Genomic DNA, 27,201 nt, shown 5'->3' on the forward strand with positions numbered 1-27,201 from the left:
GTAGCATTAACTGTAGTAAATTGATGAACTGTAGTACTGTAGTATTAAAAAAATTACTATGTGATGGTTCAACAGCACAAATTAAAAAAAAGTATTTTTATGTGAGTAGTATCATGCATTTATAGGTAATACCCTACTATGTAAAGGACAGAAAGCACGCTCGAATACTTTAGATATCAAAATAATCCACTAGATGGCGTCACCAGCCCTTGTGCTGACTACTCGACAACCTGTCACGTTTACAGCAGTGTCAGGAATGAGTTTGATAAACACTAGTTGTGATGTTATGACTTTTACCTGTAAGTAATTAAATATCATCTGTGATGTGCTTAACGTTGTATGAGATGTACGTTGACAAATGCTGTTTGTTTGCTGTAATGTGTTGGATGTAATAAAGTAAAATAATTGTGCAGATATATTTTGTCTTTTCAGCTTCACAATCAAGTTTCACGAGTTTTCTCAAGTTACTGAGTAAAAAACTTTAAGATGTTAGCACATTACTGTTTAATATGAATATTTATGAAATACTTATTCAGACAACTAGATAGATAATTGTTAGATTGCTAGGTGATTATTATAAGATTGTGTTTGACTGCTACAGCAATGATGCCTCATTGTTAGATGTTAAAGTTTAATACAAACTAAAACTTTAAATACACTATAACATTGCATGCATAATACTTGGAAAGATACAAAACCTCTTTACACACTACACGCTTCTACACTGCAAAAATTACTTTAGTATTTGTGTCTTGTTTTCAGCACAAATATCTAATATTTAAATCAAAGATGTACAATGCAAAAAATTATTTTCAAGAAAAAACAATCTTAGTATTTTTGTCTTGTTTTCAGTAAAAATATCTACAAATTCTTAAAATAAGATGCTTTTCTTGATGAGCAAAACGACCCAAGAAAATAAGTCTAGTTTTAGACCAAAAATATCAAATTTCAAAACAAGACAAAAAAATCTTGAACATTTTTCTTAAACAGTAAATTCAAGAAAAAAATCTAGAAAAATTTGCTTACCCCATTGGCAGATTATTTTGCTTGTTTTATGCACAAAATCACTTAAATTTGATTTTTTTTGTCTAAAAACTAGACTTATTTTCTTGGGTCGTTGCTCATCAAGGAAAAGCATCTTAATTTAAGAATTTTTAGATATTTTTACTGAAAACAAGACAAAAATACTAAGAAAAGTTTTTCTTGAAAATATTTTTTTGCAGTGTAGATGTTAAAGTTTAATACAAACTTTAAATACACTATAAAATTGCATGCATCATACTTGGAAAGATCCAAAACCTCCTTAAACTACACACTTCTCTACACTGAAAAAAATGACTTTAGTATTTGTGTCTTGTTTTCAGCACAAATATCTAATTCTTAAATCAAGATGTACTTTATTGATGAGCAAGATGACCTAAGAAAATAAAATATACAATTTAAGTTCATTTGTGCTTAAAACAAGCAAAAAAAGGTAAGACATTTTTTCTTTTTTTAAGAAAATGTTAAAAAAGTCTTTCTTTACCACTTTTTATTTGCTTGTTTTAAGGACAAATCCCCTTAATTTTTTTGTCTAAAAACTAGACGTATTTTCTTAGGTGATTTTACTCATCAAGAAAAATACATCTTGATTTAAGAATTTTAGATATTTGTACTGAAAACAAGACAAAAATACAAAGTAAGAATTTTCTTTGCAGTGTAATGACTGCACCGCAAAAAATATTTTCAAGAAAAAAATAAGTCTAGCTTTTAGACCAAAAATATCAAATGTAAGTAATTTTGTGCATAAAACAAGCAAAAAAAGCTGGCAGATTTTTTTTGACTTATTTTCTTGTGTCATTTTGCTCATCAAGAAAAAGCATCTTAATTTATGAATTTTTTGACATTTTTACTGAAAACAAGACAAAAATACTAAGATTTTTTTTCCTTGAAAATCATCTTTTGCAGTGTAAAACAAATTAAAACATTTAACCAACCAGTCAAACATTAAATCTAGTTTCAAACCAAACTTTTACAATTAATTTCTCTCATTATATTGTACTCCAAAATATTAATTTCGTAGCAATAATATAGTTTGAGAAAAAGTGTAAGAGAAAATAAATATCCCGTTGTGATTTTTTTTCTTGCTATAATGTAGGCACCACAGGTAATGACCCTATTTGATTTGCTGTTTTATAAGATAGGTAACAGCGCCACCTACTGCATCTATGTTACTGGCGGGTAAGCGATGGCTCTTAATAATTGACTAGATAACTAGTCAGTGGCGGGTAAAGAGTTCATGTTTGTAACTTCTGAAGTCATTTCTGTTGTCAAGGTCACCCTGACACGACGCTTTAATATTGTGACATCATAAAGCCCACGCTCAAGTCATCGCGTGTGGAACAGCACGAGTCGTTCATGCGTCACATGTGAAGTTCGCGCCTCCTGACAGCTGCTGGATTTATCCTCCAAAAGGTATTTGTCTTTTATTAAACTTTTATGGTGTTTGCTTATAGCAGTCGCTTTAAATGCAGTATTGCTTACTGCAAAGAAATAGCGCAAAACAATCATATAAATCAAGTTTGTTATTGAGCTGTATCTCCAGCAAAAGAAGAAATTAAGTGATTTTAACTGCAGTTCGTGCGTTTTCCCCAACACTGAAGTGAATTATTTTAACTCTTCTATTTAAAATTAGTATTATGTACGATTTCATAGTAAAATCGCTTTTCGCTAAGTAATTACAGCAAAATCAGTGTTAAACAATTTTCGTGAGTCACTAGATGGCAGCACAGACACAATAAAACGATCACAAGTGACTTATAAATAAACAACATCCATTATAAAAGCTCAGAAGCTAGATTTAATTAATAAAACACTGAAAAATACACTAATGGTTAGGGTTTATTGTTTGTATTATACCATACATACTGAAAAACCCCTCCTAAAACCAGCATAAGCAGGTGGGCTGGTTTTAGCTGGTTTTGCCAGTGTAGCAAGCTGGTCTAACTGTGTTTTGGTCCCTTTTTAAGCTGGTCTTAGCTGGATTATTCAGTAGGGATAATAGGTAGAGAGAAATGTATTACAGTTTTTCTCAGTCTCTTTGGAGCATTTCTCAGATCAGATTTAATTTTATTAAAACACGTTGTTAAACCTTCACATCAAGTCAGTTGTGCACAACATATAAGCAAATTCTCATTGTTTGGACAAATTTTAAATGCTTTGATACAATCATGCACTTGATCATGTGAACTTGCTGTTTGCTACATTTTTAATTGCTAATGTAATTTTTCTGTCAAAGTACATTATAATGGTTTCTGTTGAATAGTCTTACACCTCAAAACATTGAGAAATTAGTCCATCACATAAGTCATGAGATGCAGAATGGTTGATCTTTTTATCATAATCTGTTTTTGTGTGAACTGAATTGATAAATTGCTGAAGGGGAATGATTGTGTGAAGTGTAAGATGACTGTATAAGACATTATGAGGGATTATCTGCGAGGAAAGATATCTGTTGTGATTGTGGATGAGAATCTGCTTAACATCCTGGGACATCAGGAGAACATTTTGAGTTGAGATTAGATTTTTTCACATTATACAGTGAACCTTTCGTGTTTTGTTACGTTGTATTTGTACTGTAAATTATGATATTTTGAGGAATATTTGTAACCAAACTTATCTGAGGCCCCATTGACTTCTAGTAGAATAAAGCAATACTGTGAAAGTCAATGGGGTCTCAGATCAGTTTGGTTACAAACATTTCTCAAAATATCTTCCTTTGTGTTCATCAGAACAATGAAATATATACAGGTTTGTAACAACATAATAGTGAACATAAGAACTATCCCTTTAAATGACAAAATAAGGGTTTTTAAAATAATGAGAATAATTCCTTGCAGAAATGTAAACAAAGCAGGAGCCAGGGATTTGTATAGGGGTGGCTGTGTACACAAAATATCATTATACAAACAAACAAGGCACTTAGCTAAACCTAAAATATGTTTCAAAATAGAATATACAATGTATAATGTACGATTACCACAATGACATTTTACCTAGAAAATTGAAAATGGTAATTTATTCACTTTTATAAATGACTTTTTATAGGGTTATGAAAACATTTTAATTCAAGTTTGGACAAATTTCCTAAAACTATTTTAAAAGGTCACTGACTATGGGCCCAATGGGAAACGACTTGCTAATGACGCATAATCATGATGTTTGGTCTTCTTTTCAAATCATGAAGTGAAAACTGTTCATAAGCTCTGTCCTAAATGACATACTATACACTGTGCACTTAAACTATGCACTATGCAGTCACCCATCTAGTGTATGAATTTTAGAAGAGTAGTATCGTCCCAAATGAAACACTTGATGGTTTTGTACTAAACAGAAGTGTAAGCGTTACCCAGATGAGGGCAATGATGTCAAATTTATATTGTAGTACAATTCAAGTTCATGAATATCAATTTGTACTGTTCTTGTAATATCATTTTGTTCAACATGACTTCAGAAAGCGTCAGACCGTCTCGCAGGTTAACTTTACTTTTACTGCGTATGATAGCCCCGCCTCTCTTACATTATGTAAGCAAAGCCATATGGACAAAAATACATATTTGCTGAAATATATTTTGGAATATATTTACAAAATTATATTTTTCACCATTATATAAAAGTTTCAAAAATGTTTAAATTACTGCAAAAATATACTTATAATTTTATTGTAAACATACTTATATAAAACTTTTATATTTTGCACAGGAAAAATATAAATTTTTCCTGTATAGGTTAAATTGCCTCTAAAAATACATTTTAAAATATATGTTAAAATATAAAGGTTTAAACTACATATATTTTCAAATAAAAAAATTAAATTAAGCTTTACATTTTACCAAAACATATTTTTGGCCAGAGAAATGTTTTTTTTTTGCCGTATAGGAAGCCGCGACTGTTGATTGCATTAAGTGTACAGCGTTGCACACTTGTAGTGGAGTGCACTTGGAGTGCATCATCCGCATACTTGAAGTACACTTTATTTTTGGGTATTTTTAGTGTGAACACTACTTACTTACTATTTATAGTAGAAAATGGCTTAGAATGGTGCATAAGTGTGTGATTTGAGACGCCCCTTTCAAGTTCTATTGGATAATCAAAATATTGTCAGTGTATTAAAACTTTCAGGAAAAATGTTTAAAATCATTTTAAAAAAGAGACTTCATCCTATTTCCAGTGAAAGCAGTGCTATAGTGAATTATGTTGTATTTTTATATTGTATATTAATGTTGAGTGTTTCTGCATGAAGTTCTAGATGAGAGTTGAGTTGCCGTGACAACCGTGACGCATCATCAGTCAACAAAGAGCAACACCAAACTCTCATCTCTCTCAACTCTTCTCTTTTATTGTAAAAGGTTAGTAAAACTTATTACATTTCAAAGAAAAAACATTGTCATTCACACGCTTTAATGTCAAAGTAAAGTTTTTATCGAATATTTGGTAACATTTTAACATTAACATTAATAAATCCATCGACTAACATGAACAAACAAAATCAAAAATCAAAAAATAAACATTATGGATGTCCTGCAAAAGCCTGTAACTTGTTCAAAATCCTTTGTTCATCTCTCAAAAGTAAATTTTTACATCAGTCAAGATGTCAGTGCCATCAAAATAGCAAATATGTGTGTCATTGTTCATGAACAAGATGGTCAAAATGTTGTTAATATACCAAGTGTACCTGCACTATTATAAGTGTCAGTATTTTCTCATGTAAACTGTGATGAATTCACAATTTTTAATGCTAAATTGTATATTGGACAATTATTATAATAATCTGCATGATTGTATTAAAGCATTTGCAATTTGTCCAAAACAATGAGAATTTGCTTTTATGTTGTGCACAACTGACTTGATGATGTCGACGTTGAATAAAGTGATTTGAAAAATTAATTTCTAATTTGAGAAATGCTCCAAAGAGACTGAGAAAAACCGTAATAAGTAAAAAATGTATTATATACAGTCATGTGTTAGATCTGGTCTCCACACCACAGACAAAATAAAAAACGATCCAGCCAGATCACGTCAGAAAATATAAGTTTACTTGTTTAACAGGCATCTGTCAGTTAAAAGGTCAATCGTTGCTAGAGGAGAGCATAAATAGAGGCGTGAGACGAATTATAGAACAGAGTTTTATTGATGGACAGCTTAGTTTCAGTTGCATATGTCTCAATGTTCAAACCTCATATACACATAAATACAGCATGCACTGTTATATTAAAATTGCTCAGCTGCAACATCATCCTTTAGACCTTGGGCTTTCATAAACATTCTCTTTATCTATCTCTGTTTACACACAGACAGAACAGCTCTTGAAACTTTACAAATGTGAGCCCACTATAAGACTGAACAATGAAATCAATAAGACATATGAAACATAGAAATATAATGAATGAATCAATGAATGAATGAACAGTATAATAAAATATAATAATGAATGAATAAATGAAAATATAATGATAAAAATGATAATAATGAAGTGGATAATAATAAAAATAATATTGAATAATCAAATAAACAATTATATGGATAACTAATGATTATAAAATGATTATGTAAATAAATGATTAGGAATAAACTAAAAAAACGCAATAATAAAAACATTTTGCACGTGAGGATCTAAGGTAGGATCCTTCAACGCATTTAAAAATCAGTTTAAGAAAAGAGAACTTGATAAAACTATCAAAATTTAAAAGCTTGCATTTTTGTACAATCAGACAGTGGTGCCACATAATTGGTTTCTGATCCATTATTTTCAGTGCCTGTTTATATAGTAATATAATGGGTTTAACTGTTGTCTGGGAGGCTTGGCCCCATACAGTTTACAGTCCTATGATTGAAAATATGAAATGCACTGTGAGTACCACCAAAAGCTATTTATCAAAACCTGAAACACAGTGGTTGTTATGCATATATCTGATGATATTCATGTGGTATTACAACTCTGAATTGAGTTTACAATAACAACAAACTCAGTACCGAGGTTCACATAAACCCAATTAAATGTGGTGCATTGGTGATTTTCATGCTATTCAAACCCTAGTGAACATGAATGTCCTGTGTGAAAGTGACATAGGAGAATGACAAATAACTAATGTAAAAACAGGCAAAGGACAGGTGAAAAAGGGGCCACATTCCCTCGGGGGTCTCTTACCTAGAAACGCATGAAGTGAGAAATGAATTAAGCCTGTAATAAGGACAACACAGATTTACACATCAGGCATGCCACTGTTTATGAACCATCATACAAGTTATAAACAACCTTAATTCTACCCACATCCAGTAGCGGTTCTACGCGGAGGCCAAGGGTGGCCCGTGCCTCTGTAGACATGTCCCTGGCCACCCCTGTGGCCACCCCGTGCTGACCAAATAAAAAGTATAAATTTATTTTGATTTTACACGCGAGCACCAAAAGCGGAACTAATGCGACGCAACGTTCTACACGGGCAAATTAGAGCGGCGCAACCAATCACTTTAGCAGGCTGCGGTTGCTGCTCGGCAAGTGTCTCAATTCGTTCCCAATCTCCCGATGTTGAGAATGTGTATGCCGGTTTGGGCACTGGTAAGGACTCTAGCTGACTTGACATTGGGACACTGTTCACTTATTCTCCTGTGACGTGGCTGCTTAAGCGCGGTGATCATTCACAGCTGTTACTCATCAACAACCGGCAAAATCTCGCTAACTTTTTAAAGTTTACACATTGTACAAGGCGTTGTAATTATGCTCTTACATATACATGCATAAAATTGGAGGAATATAATTAAATGTTACATATAAAAATGTTTACAATATAAAATAAATATTATTTAAATACTGATTAGATTGTGGTCCCTAACTGTCTAGCAATGTGTGTTTATATAACTAAAACAAACGTTTGTCTTTGTAAAAGTTTGCATTTCATAAAGTTTATTAAGTATGCACGCATGATTTTTGGTTGGGGGGCTTTAGAAAAGAGCCCAGCTCCCCTTTTGCACCTGCACTCACTCTTGAATTAAATAAATATTTATTAAACTTTTTTTTACTTTACAGATTAGACTAGTCCTAGACTAAAATAAATGTAAGAGCTGCCCAAACTGAAAACAACTTGCAATGCCATATCTTAAAATACATCCAACCTGGTCTCATGGGAAATACGTACCTCTGTACACTTTTTTGCAGGACCACAAATATGTACTAACAGGTACGTATTGCTACAGTTTTGAAAAATAAACGTCCACTGGGGTCGCTAAAGAGAAGAACTCCATGTGACATAATTAGGAGTTGCATTACATTACATCGCGAGATTTAACAACGCATGTTGGTAAGTTAAGTCTCTTTAATTTGATATAAAGTTTATTACTCTATATAAATCAGGTTAAACGTGTTCAATTCAATCGCTGTTTTATATCTGTCAGTTCTGCTTAGGTTTATTGTATCTCAAAATGATTTTAAATCAGCACATCGTAACTAAAGCGATTAAATGCCATCTTCAGCTTTTACGTGACGTGATGCAGATTCGACCAGTTTATAATAGTCATATTAGGATAAAGGTAACGCGATACGCGTCGAGTTTACCATGCTTTACCACGGTAACAGTATATTTCGGCTACTGCGTGCTAAAATCCGATTCGCGTCGAATTTACCATGCTTTACCACGGTAACAGTTTCGGCTACTGCGTGCTAAAATCCGATTCGCGTCGAATTTACCATGCTTTACCACGGTAACAGTATATTTCGGCTACTGCGTGCTAAAATCCGATTCGCGTCGAATTTACCATGCTTTACCACGGTAACAGTGTATACTCTCACCTCGGGGCCCCCCCTCCCGGAATGTTTTGGATGTCTTCATATATAACACCTCCCTTACGAAAACTAACCATGGTTTTATTGTGGTAAAAGTGTAGTAACCATGTTTTTTTGTGTATTGATTACTATGAGCAAAACCGTGGTTTTACTACAATAAGCATGGTTAAACTATGGTTTTTGAAAACCATGGTAACTACAAAACAACCATGGTTTTGACAAACACCTGATTCCACTCATCAGTCTTGTTCCAGAATGTTTAAAACGTTCCTTAATTAACACACTAACAAGCTAATGAACTGAATCAGCCCTTACAAAATTTAACCATGGTTTTATTCCAATTAAAAAAAAAAAAAAACATGGTTACTGTAACTACAATAACCATGGTTTAACTATGGTTTTTGAAAACCATGGTAACGACAAAATAACCGTGGTTTTGACCACCATGGTTTTCGGAAGCCATGGTTGGACCCTGGTTGTTGTAGTTACTGCAGTGGCCATGTTTTTTTTTATTGTAGTAAAAACCGTGGTTGAATTTTGTGGGGGCTGGTTCGGTTCATTGGCTTGTTGGTGTGTTGGTTGGGGAGCGTTTTGGACATTCTGGAGCGGGACTGATGAGTGGAATCAGGTGTTTCATATAAGGAGACATTTAAAACATTTTGGGAGGGGGACCTTGAGGACTGAAGTTGGGAACTGACCTAAAGGATTATTAGGAACACCTGTTCAATTTCTCATTTATGCAGTTATCTAATCAACCAATCACATGGCAGTTGCTTCAATGCATTTAGGGGTGTGGTCCTGGTCAAGACAATCTCCTGAACTCCAAACTGAATGTCAGAATGGGAAAGAAAGGTATGGCGTTTAATCAGACCCAGCACACACAAAAACCACGCGCGAGTAAGAGATACGAGCACGCGAACACTATTCGAGCGCTAAAAAGCAGAACACAATTGTGTAAAGCATCCTTGCGAGAGCGCACCTCCGCTCAGCACGCACAAATGCAGTCACGCGAGCAAGGGCTTGGATGAGCTTTTGCACGACTCTGACTCTCTCTATGCTCTCACAGCTGTACCACACACGCTCGCTCGATCAATATGACTTTTGGGTCTTTGGGGGCGGGACATTGACTGATGTCTTCGTGCCTATGATTGGTTGGTTGATTTAATCAGTGATTCGTTGTCTTGTTTGATCCATGCAATAGGCTGCAAACCAAACAATAATGCCAATTTTATTATATATTTTGTTTACTGTTTATCATCCTGCAATATAGGCTACATATTGACATTGTCAGGTTACAGAGTTGGTTCAGACTTAGCATTAGCAAACTTTAGTATAGTCCTGTACATATATATAAACAAACTAAATTTGAACTCCAAATATATATACTCCAATATATATATATATATATATATTAGTTTTTGTAGCCATTCTGTATCTTTTCAGGGTTAAAATAGCATTTAATTTTACTCTGTTGTTGTATTTGAGTTTCATTTCATTTGCCATAATATGGTTGTTAAATTATCTACATATTAAACAACAAACAAAATACATACCTTAAAAAGGGGCATATTGTTTGGTTATGTTTGCATGGTTTAAACAAGACTAATGTTTTAACATAGATTACCTACTTCGACATAATGATGATCATATTAAAACATGTTTTCTCTACCTAGATTGACTGGAGATGGATTGTGGACCAAGAGATCATGCATGTCACTAATCAAATCAAACAACCAATCACAGATGCAGAGACATCAGTCAATGTCCCGCCCCCAAAGTCGCAAAAGTAATCACGAGCGAGCGCGTGTGGTGCAGCTGTGAGACCATAGAGAGAGTCGAGCAAGTGCTCATCCAAACCCTTGCTCACGTGACTGCATTTGTGCGCGCTGAGCGGAGGGGCGCTCTCGCGAGGATGCTTTTTCCGCGTGCGAATAGTTTTCTGCGCCATGTATCTCTCCCTCGCGCGTGGTTTTTGTGCGCGCGACTTTTGGGTCTGATTAAACGCCACAGAAAGGTTTTAAGGATTTAAGCAATTTTGAGTGTGGTATGGACTGATTCAACCTGACAGAAGAGCAACTGTGACTGAAATAACCACTCGTTACAACCGAGGTATGCCGCAAAGCATTTGTGAAGCCACAACACGCACAACCTCGAGGTGGATGGGCTACAACAGCAGTAGACCCCACCGGGTACTACTTATCTCCACTACAAATAGGAAAAAGAGGCTACAATTTGCACAAGCTCACCAAAATTGTTGAAAAATGTTGCCTGGTCTGATGAGTCTCTGTTGAGACATTCAGATGGTAGAGTCAGAATTTGGCGTAAACAGAATGAGAACATGGATTCATCATGCCTTGTTACCACTGTGCAGGCTGGTCGTGTAATGGTGTGGGGGATGTTTCCTTGGCACCTTAGTGCCAATTGGGCATCATTCAAATGCCACATCCTATCTGAGCATTGTTTCTGACCATGACCATCCCTTTATGACCACCATGTACTCATCCTCTGATGGCTACTTCCAGCAGGATAATGCACCATGTCACAAAGCTTAAATCATTTCAAATTGGTTTCTTGAACATGACAATGAGTTCACTGTACTAAAATGGCCCCCACAGTAACCAGATCTCAACCCAATAGAGCATCTTTGGGATGTGGTGGAACGGGAGCTTCGTGCCCTGGATATGCATCCCACAAATCTCCATCAACTGCAAGATGCTATCCTATCAATATGGGTTAACATTTTTAAAGAATGCTTTCAGCACCTTGTTGAATCAATGCCACGTAGTATTAAGGCAGTTCTGAAGGCAAAAGAGGGTCAAACACAGTATAAGTATGGTGTTCCTAATCCTTTAGGTGGGTGTATTTACTGCGATGTTTGTAGCTCTAGCATGATAAGCGTTGCATTTACCATGCTTTTACCACAGTAACTATAGATCTACTGTGTTATTTGTAGTTAAAACAATACGCATTGAAGTTACCATGCTTTTTAAGATAAACCATGTATGTTGCATTGTTGCTTTGTTTTAATGCCATCAAAACTTGAATTTCTTACACTCTGCGGCTCCAGAGTGCGAGTGAAATGATTATAATAGCATCAGGCAGAGGAAGCAACCGACAAACAGGTTAATCATTAAATAATTTTCCGACATCTAACAAATTTCAACCCTGGACAGCATTAATTTAAATATTCATACATTTGTGCAAAATATACTTTGATCATTCACTTGTATGTATCATACATAAATGCATTTATATAACATTTTAAGATAAAGTTTTAAACTGTACAGATTATGACAAATCACATTTGTTTTTTAAGATGGAAAAGAGAGAAGACAAACTTCACCGAAAGATTTAGGAGGAAAAGGCCAAATTCGTTGTGACTATAGATGAGTACAACAGGGCAGCACCTGAAAAACTGCTGTCAGCTGATACAATTCTGGCATCTGGGAGTTACGCATGGCCATGGGTATGGAATGAGCATGGTATGTCTTGTTACTCATTCCAATTTAAATATATTTAGTATAATGTGTATTTATGTTTTTACTTTCATGCTGTAGGACGGTCGTCACCAATCCTGGTCATGGGGGGTCTCTGCAGATTTTAAATGAAACCTCTGCTAATTAGCCATGACTGCTGCTTCCTACTGGTAAAGTGTATGGTTCTCTAAATTCTGCAGAGCATGGATTACAATTATATATTAATTACTAAATATTTGTTGTTCTTGTTTGATAGTTACAGACCAGGACTGTGGGCTCTCTGACAGTGGAGTTCTAGGACTTCACTTCCTGCTAAAGAAAAGACAATACTACATCATCTCCTCTGTTCGCCAGTTGTACTGTACTGTGCTTGACAACTTTTCTGAGCTGTTTGGGAACATAAAAGATGATGATTACTTTAGGGAAATTCACATGGATGAGGAGGTTATCCACTATTGTGGTGGTGGTGGTGATGATGACGATGATGAGGATGAGTATGAAAAGTCATTGTTTCCTCAGTCAGTATAAAGTGTACACTCAAGTCAGATTTTAAAGACAAGGTCAAGGTTAAACCAGGATTATGCCTTAGCTAAAATTGGACATTTACACTACTTTTAAAAATGTGACTTACAAATAAACTTACTGATGTGCATCTTGAGACAAAATTATGGCACTGATATATTTAAAGATATGTCAGTAAAAGTTGTTTTTTTGTTAAGACAGCTCAAATATACATTTTAGTTTGGGACTAGGCTTAGGCCTTGTGATCGATTGAAGTTGCAATTCACTAGTGTAGTGGATGAAAACTTGTTTAGAATGATAAAGTTGTCTCCCAATAGTTAAATAGTTCATCTTATTTCCCCACGTCCCAAGTTACCTTATGTCATCTATGTGATTATATCTGTATTTTATCTTGTGTATATTACTGAAACTGCCAGTTGACCTTTTTTCCTTTAATATTAAGCATCACATACGGTATATAGACTCCACCACATAAATATAGACTGTCTTTTTTAGTTTCAGTTAATTAAACAAGACTGTATGCTGTGATGTTTATCTTAGTAATGTTTTACATTGTTTACATTTACATTACAAAGGTGTTGTGAAAATATGTAATTTTATATTGTTTGTCCAATCATTTTTATATTAGATATTGTAATACGTTGCTGATATTATTAGTGTTATTATTACTGATGTAACATTTATGACTTTTTGGACAGTGTTGTAAAATGCCTTCATTGTTATTCATAAAGTGACAAATAAAATTGACCAAATTCACGTGAAAACAACCCTGTTTTTTATCATAAATTGTACTATTATGATATGTATATTTAATGTTACAAACTTCATTGCTCTAGAATAAAAATCTGTAATTAAAGTATTTGCACAGGCTCATTTCTTTGATTGACATGTAGTCAACGCTTTATGACTAAATGTTTGATAGCCTAAAAGGATAATGGTTATGATAGCAGTCCACAGTAGCCTATGTGCCAGGCAAACCAAACAAATCGATCTACCATCGAAAATGTTAGTATTATATTTAATAAAAAATATCAATATTAAACAGAACATATAGACACGTGTCAATTCAGCAGAATAAAATTAAAAGATCCTTTCGAAAACTTATGGACAGGAGGTCTTTGGTCAGCTAAGTTGTCATGGTGTTCTTTCGCTGCGCAGACCAATTACAATATGACATCAGAGTGCCGCGAGATCGGACTGCTCTTCGTGTTTTCGAGTCCCTCCCGCGATACTTTGATGTCATACGACAATTGGATTTTCGCAGCGCCACATGAATCATCTTTTAACCCATATAAAAAAGTATTCCATGTCGCAAATGATGTTTTGGTGCTACTGTTACACTTGAAATGCTATCAGCTAACAATAACGCGTTTCTTAGCTGAGAAAACTTTTCCTTTACTTGTATTTCAAGCATAACCATTTCAATGAACTACAAACCCTGCTGAAAAAAACAACATCAAACCAGCATGCGGACCAGCATGGGAATACTGGTCTATGCTGGTTTAGCTGGTGGTCACCAGCATACCAGCACCAAAACACAACATATGCTGGTCTTGCTGGTATGGGATGTTGGTGCTATTGCTGGTTTGGTGCTGGTTTAGCTGGTGCTAATGCTGGTTTGGGGCTAGTTTAGCTGGTGTTCACTAGCAAACCAGCACCAAACCACAACATATGCTGGTCTTGCTGGTATGCTGTTTTTTCAGCAGAGAATGTCAGCACCATGTTTCCCCATTGTCAGCAATAATATGATGGAGACTTATGGATAGGCCTAATGTAGTTTAACACATTTAGGGATTAAAATTAAATAAATATTACCTTTAATCACTAAATGATTATCCAAATATGTTCATTATGCAAACTACTGTATATGTCATCTTTGAGGGGCAGGGCAGGTTAAAATCTGGTATGGTTAACATGTCTTAAAATGCCTGTATAGGCCTACTACCTTTTCATGTATGTCTGAAAAGTGTGTCCAACATTATTTAGTAAACACAGCATAAGTAGTTTTCACTTTGATGCACTAATTAGACATTGATTTACAGACTTTTGAAATAGGCTTTTGTCCTCTTACAGAGGTTTTAGGCCTACTGGGCACTTGGGTGTGAAAGGGCAGTAAAACATACACAGATGTATTTGCATAATAAAAGACAACAAACTCTGCTGCGTCACATTTATAACACTTCTTTTTTCTTCTGTTTTATGCACTCAGAAATATGGTACAAAAACTTTCACTGGGACAGAACCGCTTCAAAACGGGTGTTGGCAAGGTCGGTATTGCCGATGTCCTGCAGATTTTAGCTCTAACCCTGATAAAACATTGCCTACAAGTAGTTTAAGATGACTCTTTAGACCTTGATAAGTTGTTCATGTGTGCTTAGAGCTGGATTTAAACTCTGCAGGATATCAGCACTCCAGACTGATGTTGCCTACCCGTTTTAAAAAGGTCCCAGGGGTGGGCATTCCTGGTCCTGCAAAGTGTAGCTCCAACCCTAATTAACCACACCTGAAAATTCTAATCAAAGACTGCAGGATGAATATGAAATGTCATTCAGGTGTGTTTGATTAAGGTTGAAGCTAAACTTGGAGGACAGTGGCCCTCCAAAACCAATGCACACAGATTTATCCACATTTGGTACCAATATTTACCCATATGCACTCCTTAGGTACTCCGTGTAGTTTCTGAAAGGGCACCACCCCAGTGTCAGCTTTTGTGACTTTATTCTTCTGAGAGTATTCCTACATTAAGATCACATTAGGTTTTATATGGTGTTTTGTGAATTTATATGATGTATTTATCAGTAATTTTGAAATAAACAGTATAGCTAGGCCACAGATTTTTGTTTATATATTTTATATATATATTTTTTTTACAAAATGGCAACGAGAAAATTGTAAATACTTAAGCAATTCATTGTCATAACAGGATAAGAAGTCAGGTCACCCTTATTTTTATACTAAATATTGTTTTAAAGTAGTTACAAAGTAGCAATCAATGAGGTAAAGATCAATTACAAAACAATTTCTATTGTCAAGAAGATATAGTGTGAATTTGGCTGAAGCAATTTAAAAGTTAACTCAGTTCAATTAAATAGCCATGTAATGTTTATCAATCATGAAACATTTTAATCAGCTAAAAGCAACTCTAAAAAGACAATGGTGTTATTATCACCTCAGTTCCAGCTTTACTATTACATGACAGTGTCCCCCCCCCCCCCCCCATAAAAACAACAACAACAGCAATGCCCATTTAAAATAGGTTTCATCATTTATTTTATTAGCATGATCTGTAGAACAAAATCAAGAGTACAGAGATGACGGTAAATAAAGACAACCATGTAAACATTCAGTAGACATGTAAAACTTAATTGTTTACCAGGCCACTCAATATAACAACAAGGTTCAGAGTTCATGTAGGTAGTATGTAGCACATTATTGTCTTAAATATTCATTTCTAGGAGAAGGAAATTTGTATTTCCTTTTTATCCAAATCAATTATGAAATAAAAATCACAAGAACTTATTTATAAAATTTTGTATATAAACATCTTTAATACATAGTATTCACCACACATTAGTGTAACAACAACATGTGTAGATGTGTTGACAACGAAACTGTTTTTTTTCCCCTGATTTTTATATCTAAATATCAATACATTTTGACAACAACAGACCTTCAAGAATAAGACAAACTAAAGTGTTAAACAAAATGTATAGAATAACTTTCTATGATGACAAATACTGTATTGATATGTATAATGGCATGTTTTTAAACAGACATACTACTGTACAGCATCCTCAGACACCCAGGAACTTCTTGCCACTATAAAGGAAAAAAAAACAATTTAGTTGTACACAGTGTTGTTTAAAAAAACAGAGTGCCGCAGGGGTGACCTACTTTTGTAGGCTAACCCGGAAGTTAGCAGTACAATGTTTCCCTTTCTAAAAAGCCCATTTATTATCCCATAGACTTTTGATTCAAATATGAATAGGCTTTTTATTGAGGGAACCAGTGTTCCGCTAATTTCTGTGTTAGGCTACAAAATAAGCCATACCTGCAGCACACTATTAAAAAGATTCTGTCATCACTCGCTCTCATGTTGTTACAAACCTGTTTAAACTTATTTGTTCCGATGAACACAAAGAAAGATATTTTGAGAAATGTTTGTAACCAAACCATTCATGGACATTTACTTTCATGGTATTCTTTTGTCCTACCATGGAAGTGAATGGGGTCCATGAACGTTTAAGGGCACACTCACACTATCCAAACCAAACTGCGCTCGGGCGCGTTTGACCCCCAAAGCCTGGTTTGTTTGAAAAGTGTGATTGCTCTGTTCCGCGCCCGGGCACGGATTGGTTAATCGCGCCACGGCCGGGTTGCAGAGGTGGGCCAGAGCCCGGTTCACTTGGGCTCAGGCGCGGAAGGCTGTGGTGTGAGCGCATTCGCGCCTTAACGCGATTCAAAAGGTGAAGACGTCAGCTGCGCGACCACACTCACCTTCATCTGCCGCCGTAAAAACCTTCTGATGCGCGCAGCGGGGTTACGTCAATGTCCGAGCTGCGCACCTGACAGATCAACTAAGGAATATGATGACATGTGAGAAGGCTGTCTGTAATCGCGCACCAAACGACTCCGAATAAAAAACACAGACTTATTATTATGGTGGGTTCCAGTGTTAAGGGAGAGCTTTACTTCCTGCTTTTTTCAAAACAATCGCATTTTAATGACGAAAGCGCGCCCGGACTCGGATCGACAAAAAGTACAGTGTGAGCGCGTGCACCTGGGGGAGTAGGGAGGGGTGACAATCGCGCTGGGGCATGGTTTGGTTTGGTTTGGATAATGTGAGTGCGCCCTAAATAACCAATAACCAGTAAACTCGAGTGGATTTAATTTAGCAACTATCAATATTAAAATAAAAGTAATTTACCACAGCTGTGGTCTCTGGCCGCAGTTGCGGGGTTGCTGACAGTAGTCGCAGGGCCTCTGATGGTAGTGGTGGACTCTCTGGCCACAGTTGCGGAAACGCTGACTGTAGTGACAGGGTGGTTGATTGTAGTGGTGGGGCCTATGATGGTAATGGCAGGGTCTCTGGCCACAGTGGTGGGGTCGCTGACTGGAGAGGCGGGGTCTTCGGCTGCAGCGGTGGGGTCTCTGACCATAGTGGTGGGGCAACTGACTCTAGAGGGGCAACCTGTAGAAAATTGCAGAGAACCATTAGACATATCAATTACAAAAATAGTGTATAATGAAAAAGTCAAATTAGTGTTACATTGAGTTATGACGTCCACATTGCCATGAGTTAAACCATATAATTAATAAACAATAACTAAAACATCATACAACCAACATTTTCTGGAGGGTCAAGGGCAAACATGTAGGTAAACAAGTTAATAGGTGGTCAAATGTATAAATACATTGGCCAACCTCCAAAAACAGCCTCATATAGTCGCATGATAGGTATTAAAAGATGGCTCTGAATACGTTTTTTACCTTAAATTTTGGTAGAGTGGTGCAGGATTCTCTGCAAAGTTATAAATAACATTGGTAAGACACCAAGTATTTCCAACTTGTGGAGCTGAGAAGAGAAAACAAAATAGACTAAACCAGAGTATCCAGTCAAACAAACATAATAAGAAAACAAATATAAGTATGTAGTGCAAATATGAGTATCTATTTATTAATATTGAAATAAATGAAACTTACCAGCAAGTCTATAGAATTAATCATTTTGCAGAAATTGCCATCTTTTTTATTTGGTTGCCCACTGTCCATCAAATGACTGATATGGAGTAACTGCAAGACAAAAACAATGATTGGACATGAAAGGTATTAAAAGATAGGTAAGTGTTGTGATAGCGCTGCTTTTATTACAAATTAAAAGGCTAAACTACAGTGACTGTGTTTAAACCATGGCAATGGTTTGTGTTACTGTGCTTTAACTGAATACAACACATTAGTACAGTTACTGTGCTAAAAGCATATATGCAATGCTTACTGTACCATATACCACAACAGAAATAACTTTACTATGGTAGCAGCACGATACAGGTTGTGTTTTCTAGACTTTAACTAAAAATAACACACTAAATCTACAGTTACTGTGGTAAATGCATGGTAAATGCAATGCTTATCAGGCTTTAACTTCAAACATCGCAGTAAATACACCCACCTAAAGGATTAGGAACACCATACTTATACTGTGTTTGACCCTCTTTTGCCTTCAGAACTGCCTTAATACTACGTGGCATTGATTCAACAAGGTGCTGAAAGCATTCTTTAAAAATGTTAACCCATATTGATAGGATAGCATCTTGCAGTTGATGGAGATTTGTGGGATGCATATCCAGGGCACGAAGCTCCCGTTCCACCACATCCCAAAGATGCTCTATTGGGTTGAGATCTGGTTACTGTGGGGGCCATTTTAGTACAGTGAACTCATTGTCATGTTCAAGAAACCAATTTGAAATGATTTAAGCTTTGTGACATGGTGCATTATCCTGCTGGAAGTAGCCATCAGAGGATGAGTACATGGTGGTCATAAAGGGATGGTCATGGTCAGAAACAATGCTCAGATAGGATGTGGCATTTGAATGATGCCCAATTGGCACTAAGGTGCCAAGGAAACATCCCCCACACCATTACACGACCAGCCTGCAGAGTGGTAACAAGGCATGATGAATCCATGTTCTCATTCTGTTTACGCCAAATTCTGACTCTACCATCTGAATGTCTCAACAGAGACTCATCAGACCAGGCAACATTTTTCAACAATTTTGGTGAGCTTGTGCAAATTGTAGCCTCTTTTTCCTATTTGTAGTGGAGATAAGTAGTACCCGGTGGGGTCTACTGCTGTTGTAGCCCATCCACCTCGAGGTTGTGCGTGTTGTGGCTTCACAAATGCTTTGCGGCATACCTCGGTTGTAACGAGTGGTTATTTCAGTCACAGTTGCTCTTCTGTCAGGTTGAATCAGTCCATACCACACTCAAAATTGCTTAAATCCTTAAAACCTTTCTGTGGCGTTTAATCAGACCCAAAAGTCGCGCGCACAAAAACCACGCGCGAGGGAGAGATACATGGCGCAGAAAACTATTCGCACGCGGAAAAAGCATCCTCGCGAGAGCGCCCCTCCGCTCAGCGCGCACAAATGCAGTCACGTGAGCAAGGGTTTGGATGAGCACTTGCTCGACTCTCTCTATGGTCTCACAGCTGCACCACACGCGCTCGCTCGTGATTACTTTTGCGACTTTGGGGGCGGGACATTGACTGATGTCTCTGCATCTGTGATTGGTTGTTTGATTTGATTAGTGACATGCATGATCTCTTGGTCCACAATCCATCTCCAGTCAATCCAGGCAGAGAAAACATGTTTTAATATGATCATCATTATGTCGAAGTAGGTAATCTATGTTAAAACATTAGTCTTGTTTAAACCATGCAAACATAACCAAACAATATGCCCCTTTTTAAGGTATGTATTTTGTTTGTTGTTTAATATGTAGATAATTTAACAACCATATTATGGCAAATGAAATGAAACTCAAATACAACAACAGAGTAAAATTAAATGCTATTTTAACCCTGAAAAGATACAGAATGGCTACAAAAACTAATATATATATATATATATATATTGGAGTATATATATTTGGAGTTCAAATTTAGTTTGTTTATATATATGTACAGGACTATACTAAAGTTTGCTAATGCTAAGTCTGAACCAACTCTGTAACCTGACAATGTCAATATGTAGCCTATATTGCAGGATGATAAACAGTAAACAAAATATATAATAAAATTGGCATTATTGTTTGGTTTGCAGCCTATTGCATGGATCAAACAAGACAACGAATCACTGATTAAATCAACCAACCAATCATAGGCACGAAGACATCAGTCAATGTCCCGCCCCCAAAGACCCAAAAGTCATATTGATCGAGCGAGCGTGTGTGGTACAGCTGTGAGAGCATAGAGAGAGTCAGAGTCGTGCAAAAGCTCATCCAAGCCCTTGCTCGCGTGACTGCATTTGTGCGTGCTGAGCGGAGGTGCGCTCTCGCAAGGATGCTTTACACAATTGTGTTCTGCTTTTTAGCGCTCGAATAGTGTTCGCGTGCTCGTATCTCTTATTCGCGCGTGGTTTTTGTGTGTGCTGGGTCCGATTAAACGCCATACCTTTCTTTCCCATTCTGACATTCAGTTTGGAGTTCAGGAGATTGTCTTGACCAGGACCACACCCCTAAATGCATTGAAGCAACTGCCATGTGATTGGTTGATTAGATAACTGCATAAATGAGAAATTGAACAGGTGTTCCTAATAATCCTTTAGGTCAGTTCCCAACTTCAGTCCTCAAGGTCCCCCTCCCAAAATGTTTTAAATGTCTCCCTATATGAAACACCTGATTCCACTCATCAGTCCCGCTCCAGAATGTTCAAAACGCTCCCCAATCAACACACCAACAAGCCAATGAACTGAATCAGCCCCCACAAAATTTAACCATGGTTTTTACTACAATAAAAAAAAACATGGTTACTGCAGTAACTACAATAACCATGGTTTAACTATGGTTTTTGAAAACCATGGTGGTCAAAACCACGGTTATTTTGTCGTTACCATGGTTTTCAAAAACCATAGTTAAACCATGGTTATTGTAGTTACAGTAACCATGTTTTTTTTTTTTTTAATTGGAATAAAACCATGGTTAAATTTTGTAAGGGCTGATTCAGTTCATTAGCTTGTTAGTGTGTTAATTAAGGAACGTTTTAAACACTCTGGAACAAGACCGATGAGTGGAATCAGGTGTTTGTCAAAACCATGGTTGTTTTGTAGTTACCATGGTTTTCAAAAACCATAGTTTAACCATGCTTATTGTAGTAAAACCATGGTTTTGCTCATAGTAATCAATACACAAAAAAACATGGTTACTACACTTTTACCACAATAAAACCATGGTTAGTTTTCGTAAGGGAGGTGTTATATATGAAGACATCCAAAACATTCCGGGAGGGGGGGCCCCGAGGTGAGAGTATACACTGTTACCGTGGTAAAGCATGGTAAATTCGACGCGAATCGGATTTTAGCACGCAGTAGCCGAAATATACTGTTACCGTGGTAAAGCATGGTAAATTCGACGCGAATCGGATTTTAGCACGCAGTAGCCGAAACTGTTACCGTGGTAAAGCATGGTAAATTCGACGCGAATCGGATTTTAGCACGCAGTAGCCGAAATATCCTGTTACCGTGGTAAAGCATGGTAAACTCGACGCGTATCGCGTTACCTTTATCCTAATATGACTATTATAAACTGGTCGAATCTGCATCACGTCACGTAAAAGCTGAAGATGGCATTTAATCGCTTTAGTTACGATGTGCTGATTTAAAATCATTTTGAGATACAATAAACCTAAGCAGAACTGACAGATATAAAACAGCGATTGAATTGAACACGTTTAACCTGATTTATATAGAGTAATAAACTTTATATCAAATTAAAGAGACTTAACTTACCAACATGCGTTAAATCTCGCGATGTAATGTAATGCAACTCCTAATTATGTTACATGGAGTTCTTCTCTTTAGCGACCCCAGTGGACGTTTATTTTTCAAAACTTTAGCAATACGTACCTGTTAGTACATATTTGTGGTCCTGCAAAAAAGTGTACAGAGGTACGTATTTCCCAGAGACCAGGTTGAATACATCAGTGCCCTTTGTTTTGCTTCAAAATGCACACAAGTAATGTATTTAGTAAGGCATGTTTGTTCAAACTTGTTATATTTCCTAATTAAACTAGTCCTGTCTGAAACTAATTCCTGTAACCACCCCTATAATCTTTAAATATAATGTCTTGCCATTTTTATGTGCCCCTCTGGTAAAACACTGGCCCCCCTAATGAAATTTGTCTAGAACCGCCACTGCCCACATCTACTATGGCTGGCCAAATTATTAGGAAATAATTCGACAACTACAGTGCATGCAGCTTTGTCTGTCTCAGAGACTCGATTGAAAAGCATCAGTTAAGATGTTATAATCTGTGAATCATTCAAATTCATTAAAAGCAGATTATTGAATGTCATCAGAGCAAAATGCATGACAGAGATGCACATGTTTAAAAGGCTGAACTCACCTTGGGGTCAAAATCTTTCTCTTCTTCTTCTTCTTCTTTTTTTGTTTGTTTGTTTGTTTGTTTTCAGACTTTTTTGCTGTTGACATAAAATATAAAAGTGATGCTTCAATTTGATATTATGTTTTGGTCTATAAGTTTTTAAACAAATAGCGCTAACGCACTACCAGCATCAGGAGTTCAAGTCCCGGCTCGGAGTCCCTTGCTGTACTTTCCTGTCCTCTCCTTACTGTCTATCAGTAGCTGCATATCCATTAAAGATTTGTGCATAGCAACAGGTGTGTTCAACTTTATATGGCGCTGCGTAGACCGGCATCAAAATACCACAAGAGCAACTCGAAATCATACAGAGCAGTCGACTCTCATGTCATTTCATATCATGTGCTTGTTGGTTCTTGTGACGCTTCATGAAGTCAAACACACACCTTTGTCTTGTCCTCAAACCAAATATACTGTACTTTTTTAAAGGGACATTCCACTTTTTTTGAAAATATGCTTTTTTCCAGCTCCCATAGAGTTAAACATTTGATTCCCATCGTTTTGGAATCCACTCAGTCGATCTCCGGGTCTGGCGCTAGCACTTTTAGCATAGCTTAGCATAATCCATTAAATCTGATTAGACCATTAGCACCACGCCTAAAGAAAAAACCAAAGAGTTTGGATATTTTTTCCTATTCAAAACTTGACTCTTCTGTAGTTACATCGTGTACTAAGGCCGACAGAAAATTAAAAGTTGCGATTTTCTAGGCAGATATGACTAAGAACTATACTCAAACTGGAGTAATGATCTGGCGTAAATTCGGCAGTGCATGTTATCATTGTGCCTCCTGCAGCCATGTTACGGCAGCAAAGTGCTTGATTATTACGTCATATCTGCCTAGAAAATTACAACTTTTAATTTTCTGTCGGTCTTAGTACACGATGTAAATTTACAGAAGAGTCAAGTTTTAAATAGGAAAAATATCCAAACTCCGCTGAATGGATTCCAAAATGGTAAAAATCTAATGTTTAACTCTAGGGGAGCTGGAAAATGAGCATATTTCTAAATGTTTTTTTTTTTTATATTTGCTATTTAAATTTGCGCAATTTCAAGGGTATGAAAACACAGCTAGTTAAAGGCAAAAATGCCCCTCCATCCAAAAAACAAACCCATTATTAACGTTTTGTCAAGCTTTATGCCCTCTCACAAAATTATTTTCATAACTAAATTTGGAAATTTGCCTAAAATCTTTAAACCCACTTTTTTGCTAAAAAATAGATGTGTAACCCTAACCACTAGCTGTGTGTCCACAATTCAAGAATTCCTCTTATTTAAATGATATGACATCAAGATATATACTATAAATGTCAAGGGCTACAAATAAATCAAGATATAATTTTACATAGCTATACCACCCAGCTATGGTTTCTACATATTATACGGTAAAGACAGAAAACACACACAATCACCATCTTTGAAGACTTCTCCTGTAAAATAAAGCACTGCCTTAGGGATGATCCACTCTCTGAAGAAGAGTCCTGTATGTAAGTCTGAAACTAAACCTTTATCCTGGACAAAACAAATAAACGTGATTGTTAGTAAATCACTGAACTGATCACATAAAAAAGTGACTCATAAATATTATGTTAAAGTTCTTCGTATGCAAAGCTATGGCATTAAAATGTCAAACATCCGTTTAGACCAGGGGTCTCAAACTCAAAATGGCTTGGGGCCATTTCTGAGATTGACATTTCATCGGAGGGCCGCAGAGCTATTTTAAGGTTCAAAAAAGTACAATATTTCTCTAAATGTACTGTTTAAATTCTATTATTTAATGTATAATAATAGCAGTGTTTTTATCTTTTAAATATACATTATTTTATAAAAGTAAATAATTTCTTAAGCTTATCTTTAATAACTAAGGCCTATTAAAACCTTGCACTTAACTAACATATAAAATGTTTGTATACATTTATAAACTATTATAAAAATTAACATCAGTAAGTGTTTCTGTTTTGATTTATTTTGGATTGTTTTCAGTCATAGTATTGATTTTAGTATGTTCCATCTTTGTTATTCCATAGTTTTAATGAATTTGCCATTATATATGGAAAAATATTAATAAGTGAACGTGATCCTAAATCTTTTAAATGGGTAGTCAATGTTACATAAGCTAGTTGGACAGAAAAAATAATAATACTGCTCTATGTGTAATTGCATAGCAAGCTAAATAATAATATATTATACTTCATTATATACTTCATTATATATAGCAGTATACATACTTTTATCCTCTGTACGTTTCTCCTCCTCTTTCCTCTTTTCGTAACCTGAGCACTTTGATGGCTCTTTTTCTTATCTGTAGTTTATGTGTTGCATTAAGGCACTCGGTGTTTCCATTAGAAGTGACTTGTTGATGTTTACCCACCGCAGCTCTTCTCTGAGTAACAGCTGATATCCACCTGGAAGTAACAAATCTTCTCTGGACAAACACTACAAACTCCGAACCAGATTAACTGATCGCATGGTGATAATAATATGATTGACGCGAGGTTCAGTTGAGGAATTAAAATCCGACCACGCATTCCGTTATCCTGGCAATCACTGGAGCGGCGCGCGCGGCTCATGGCTGCTTAGCAACGCGTGACCCCACGCCACGGAGCGCAACTTCCGCTCCCGAGCACTTTAGAAAGTAAGAAACGCCTTAACACGCGTTGTTAGACACGACATGTGAACGAACCCTTAAACGTTTAAATTAAAAATCAAACGAATGTATAACAAAGTGAATAAAAATCTTTCTGCGGGCCAGATTATGTTATATTGTTGAAAGGTGTCGCGGGCCGCAAAGAGGGGGAGGGCGGGCCACAAATGGCCCGCGGGCCGGGAGTTTGAGACCACTGGTTTAGACGGAATGTCAGGACCTGTGGCCGGTTGCATAAAACTTTAAGACTAGCTTTAAAAGTTAGTCATGAATATTTTTTCTTCAAGACTGATCATAACTGTTTTAAGTATGTTACATAGAAATGTAGATTGGTCTAATTTAAATCCAAATAATAAGACTGATTAGCCCTAACTAATTGCTAGTTAGTCAGAATCATACTTAAGACGCAGTCTTAACGTCAAGGCTATGTTTATGCAACCGGCCACTGTTTATTATATCTAGTCTTGGTGAACGGGGTCCTGGCAGTACCATGTTCTATGTGGGAGATGCATGGTTTTAATATTGGTTTATTCTGACCACGCTTTTCCCAGGTCTTGTCTCTTTTTTCCCGATCCCTTACCTGTAATGATTTCCAGCGGTATGTAATTTATTTTGTCCCTATTTATTGTCCTTGTGTTTGCTGTTCTGTGCTCGTGCGTCTTGTTGCTTCTTGTCGGTTCCTTTGTCAGTATCTGTGAGTATTTGAGAGTCATTTAGGGTCTGGACACACCAAAACTTTTAAACGCCGCTGAAAACGCCTTGAGGACGCCGAATGCCAGCTTTTTTTTAGCTGAATGCCAGCTTTCTTTAGCTGAGCGCTGGTAGCTCTGATACGTCAGCTGCGAGGCGGTTGGTTGCTGTGGTAATGTCCCGCCCCTCCTCCACTGTGATTGGGTGGCCGTGTGAGAACTGACATTGACGAGCGGAGCTTTTCTCCTAAAGTTGAATCTCTTTCAACTCTCGACGCTCAGCGCCGAGCGCGGAAAAACCGACGAGCTCCGTTTTTCAGCGCGGAAAAAACCCGCTAGCTGTTGGCTTATTTGAAAAGGCAGAGCTTCCATTGGAAACAATTGAAAACATGCGCCGGCCGCGGGCGTAAAAGTGTGTGCACGCCCCCTTAGTCTAGTTTGTTATATGTCATGTTAAGTTTAGTGTTAGTCTAGTGTTGCGTTTACCCCGTCTTGTTTTGCCCCCTCGTGGGTTTTGTTTTTCCCCTGTTTGTCAATAAATCACTTATTTTGTCACGTCTGCATTTGGGTTCTTTTCTTGTTCCTCACACGGAGGTGTAATGTGCTAAAATCACTGTGCAATGTTAGATGTTTTTATACGAACCATTTACCGTTACTGGCGCAGAACCTCACGCATATTTTCTCGTATGTGACGTGTTTTGTAAACTTAAGAGAGGAGGGTTGTAATGTGTGTTTGAGTGGGAAAGACTATTACGGTGACTGCTATTACGATGACTCAAATATTTACAAACATACATACAAACGTCACTTACCATTCCATCAGGCGTCGCTACAAAAAAGAAAATACAAAAAATTTACATTAATATGGGCATGAAAACATTTTTATGTAGTGCATAAAAGT

General features: G+C 36.5%; 1 protein-coding gene and 2 long non-coding RNA genes across 6 annotated transcripts in view; 2 read left to right on the forward strand and 1 right to left on the reverse strand.

The window, feature by feature from the left end:
• Positions 1-2,147: 2,147 nt before the first annotated feature.
• Positions 2,148-27,201, forward strand: part of LOC129434108 (uncharacterized) — a 59,399-nt gene continuing 34,345 nt past the window's right edge. Inside the window, exons 1-2 of the long non-coding RNA XR_012370096.1 lie at positions 2,148-2,454; positions 5,282-5,387. This is a non-coding gene — a long non-coding RNA (uncharacterized lncRNA). The remainder of the gene's footprint in view (positions 2,455-5,281; positions 5,388-27,201) is intronic.
• Positions 6,460-27,201, reverse strand: part of LOC141364412 (nucleosome assembly protein 1-like 4) — a 42,987-nt gene continuing 22,245 nt past the window's right edge. The window contains exons 8-11 of the mRNA XM_073869099.1: positions 27,113-27,129; positions 24,380-24,479; positions 22,934-23,009; positions 6,460-7,186 (exon numbers count right to left, since the gene is read on the reverse strand). Coding sequence (XP_073725200.1) covers positions 7,183-7,186; positions 22,934-23,009; positions 24,380-24,479; positions 27,113-27,129 — 197 coding nt within the window. The 3' untranslated portion in view covers positions 6,460-7,182. The remainder of the gene's footprint in view (positions 7,187-22,933; positions 23,010-24,379; positions 24,480-27,112; positions 27,130-27,201) is intronic.
• Positions 8,123-13,580, forward strand: LOC129448696 (uncharacterized). Of its 4 annotated transcripts, none has more exons than XR_012370093.1 (5): positions 8,123-8,333; positions 10,489-10,924; positions 12,132-12,281; positions 12,373-12,461; positions 12,548-13,580. It is a non-coding gene; the product is annotated as an uncharacterized lncRNA (long non-coding RNA). The 4 variants fall into 4 exon arrangements; XR_012370094.1 differs by lacking the exon at positions 8,123-8,333 and adding an exon at positions 9,342-9,966; XR_012370095.1 differs by lacking the exon at positions 10,489-10,924 and having other exon boundaries at positions 8,127-8,333; positions 12,132-12,297.

The sequence above is a fragment of the Misgurnus anguillicaudatus genome, chromosome 6 (genome assembly GCF_027580225.2).
Source record: "Misgurnus anguillicaudatus chromosome 6, ASM2758022v2, whole genome shotgun sequence".
In the NCBI taxonomy this organism is placed as follows: domain Eukaryota; kingdom Metazoa; phylum Chordata; class Actinopteri; order Cypriniformes; family Cobitidae; genus Misgurnus; species Misgurnus anguillicaudatus.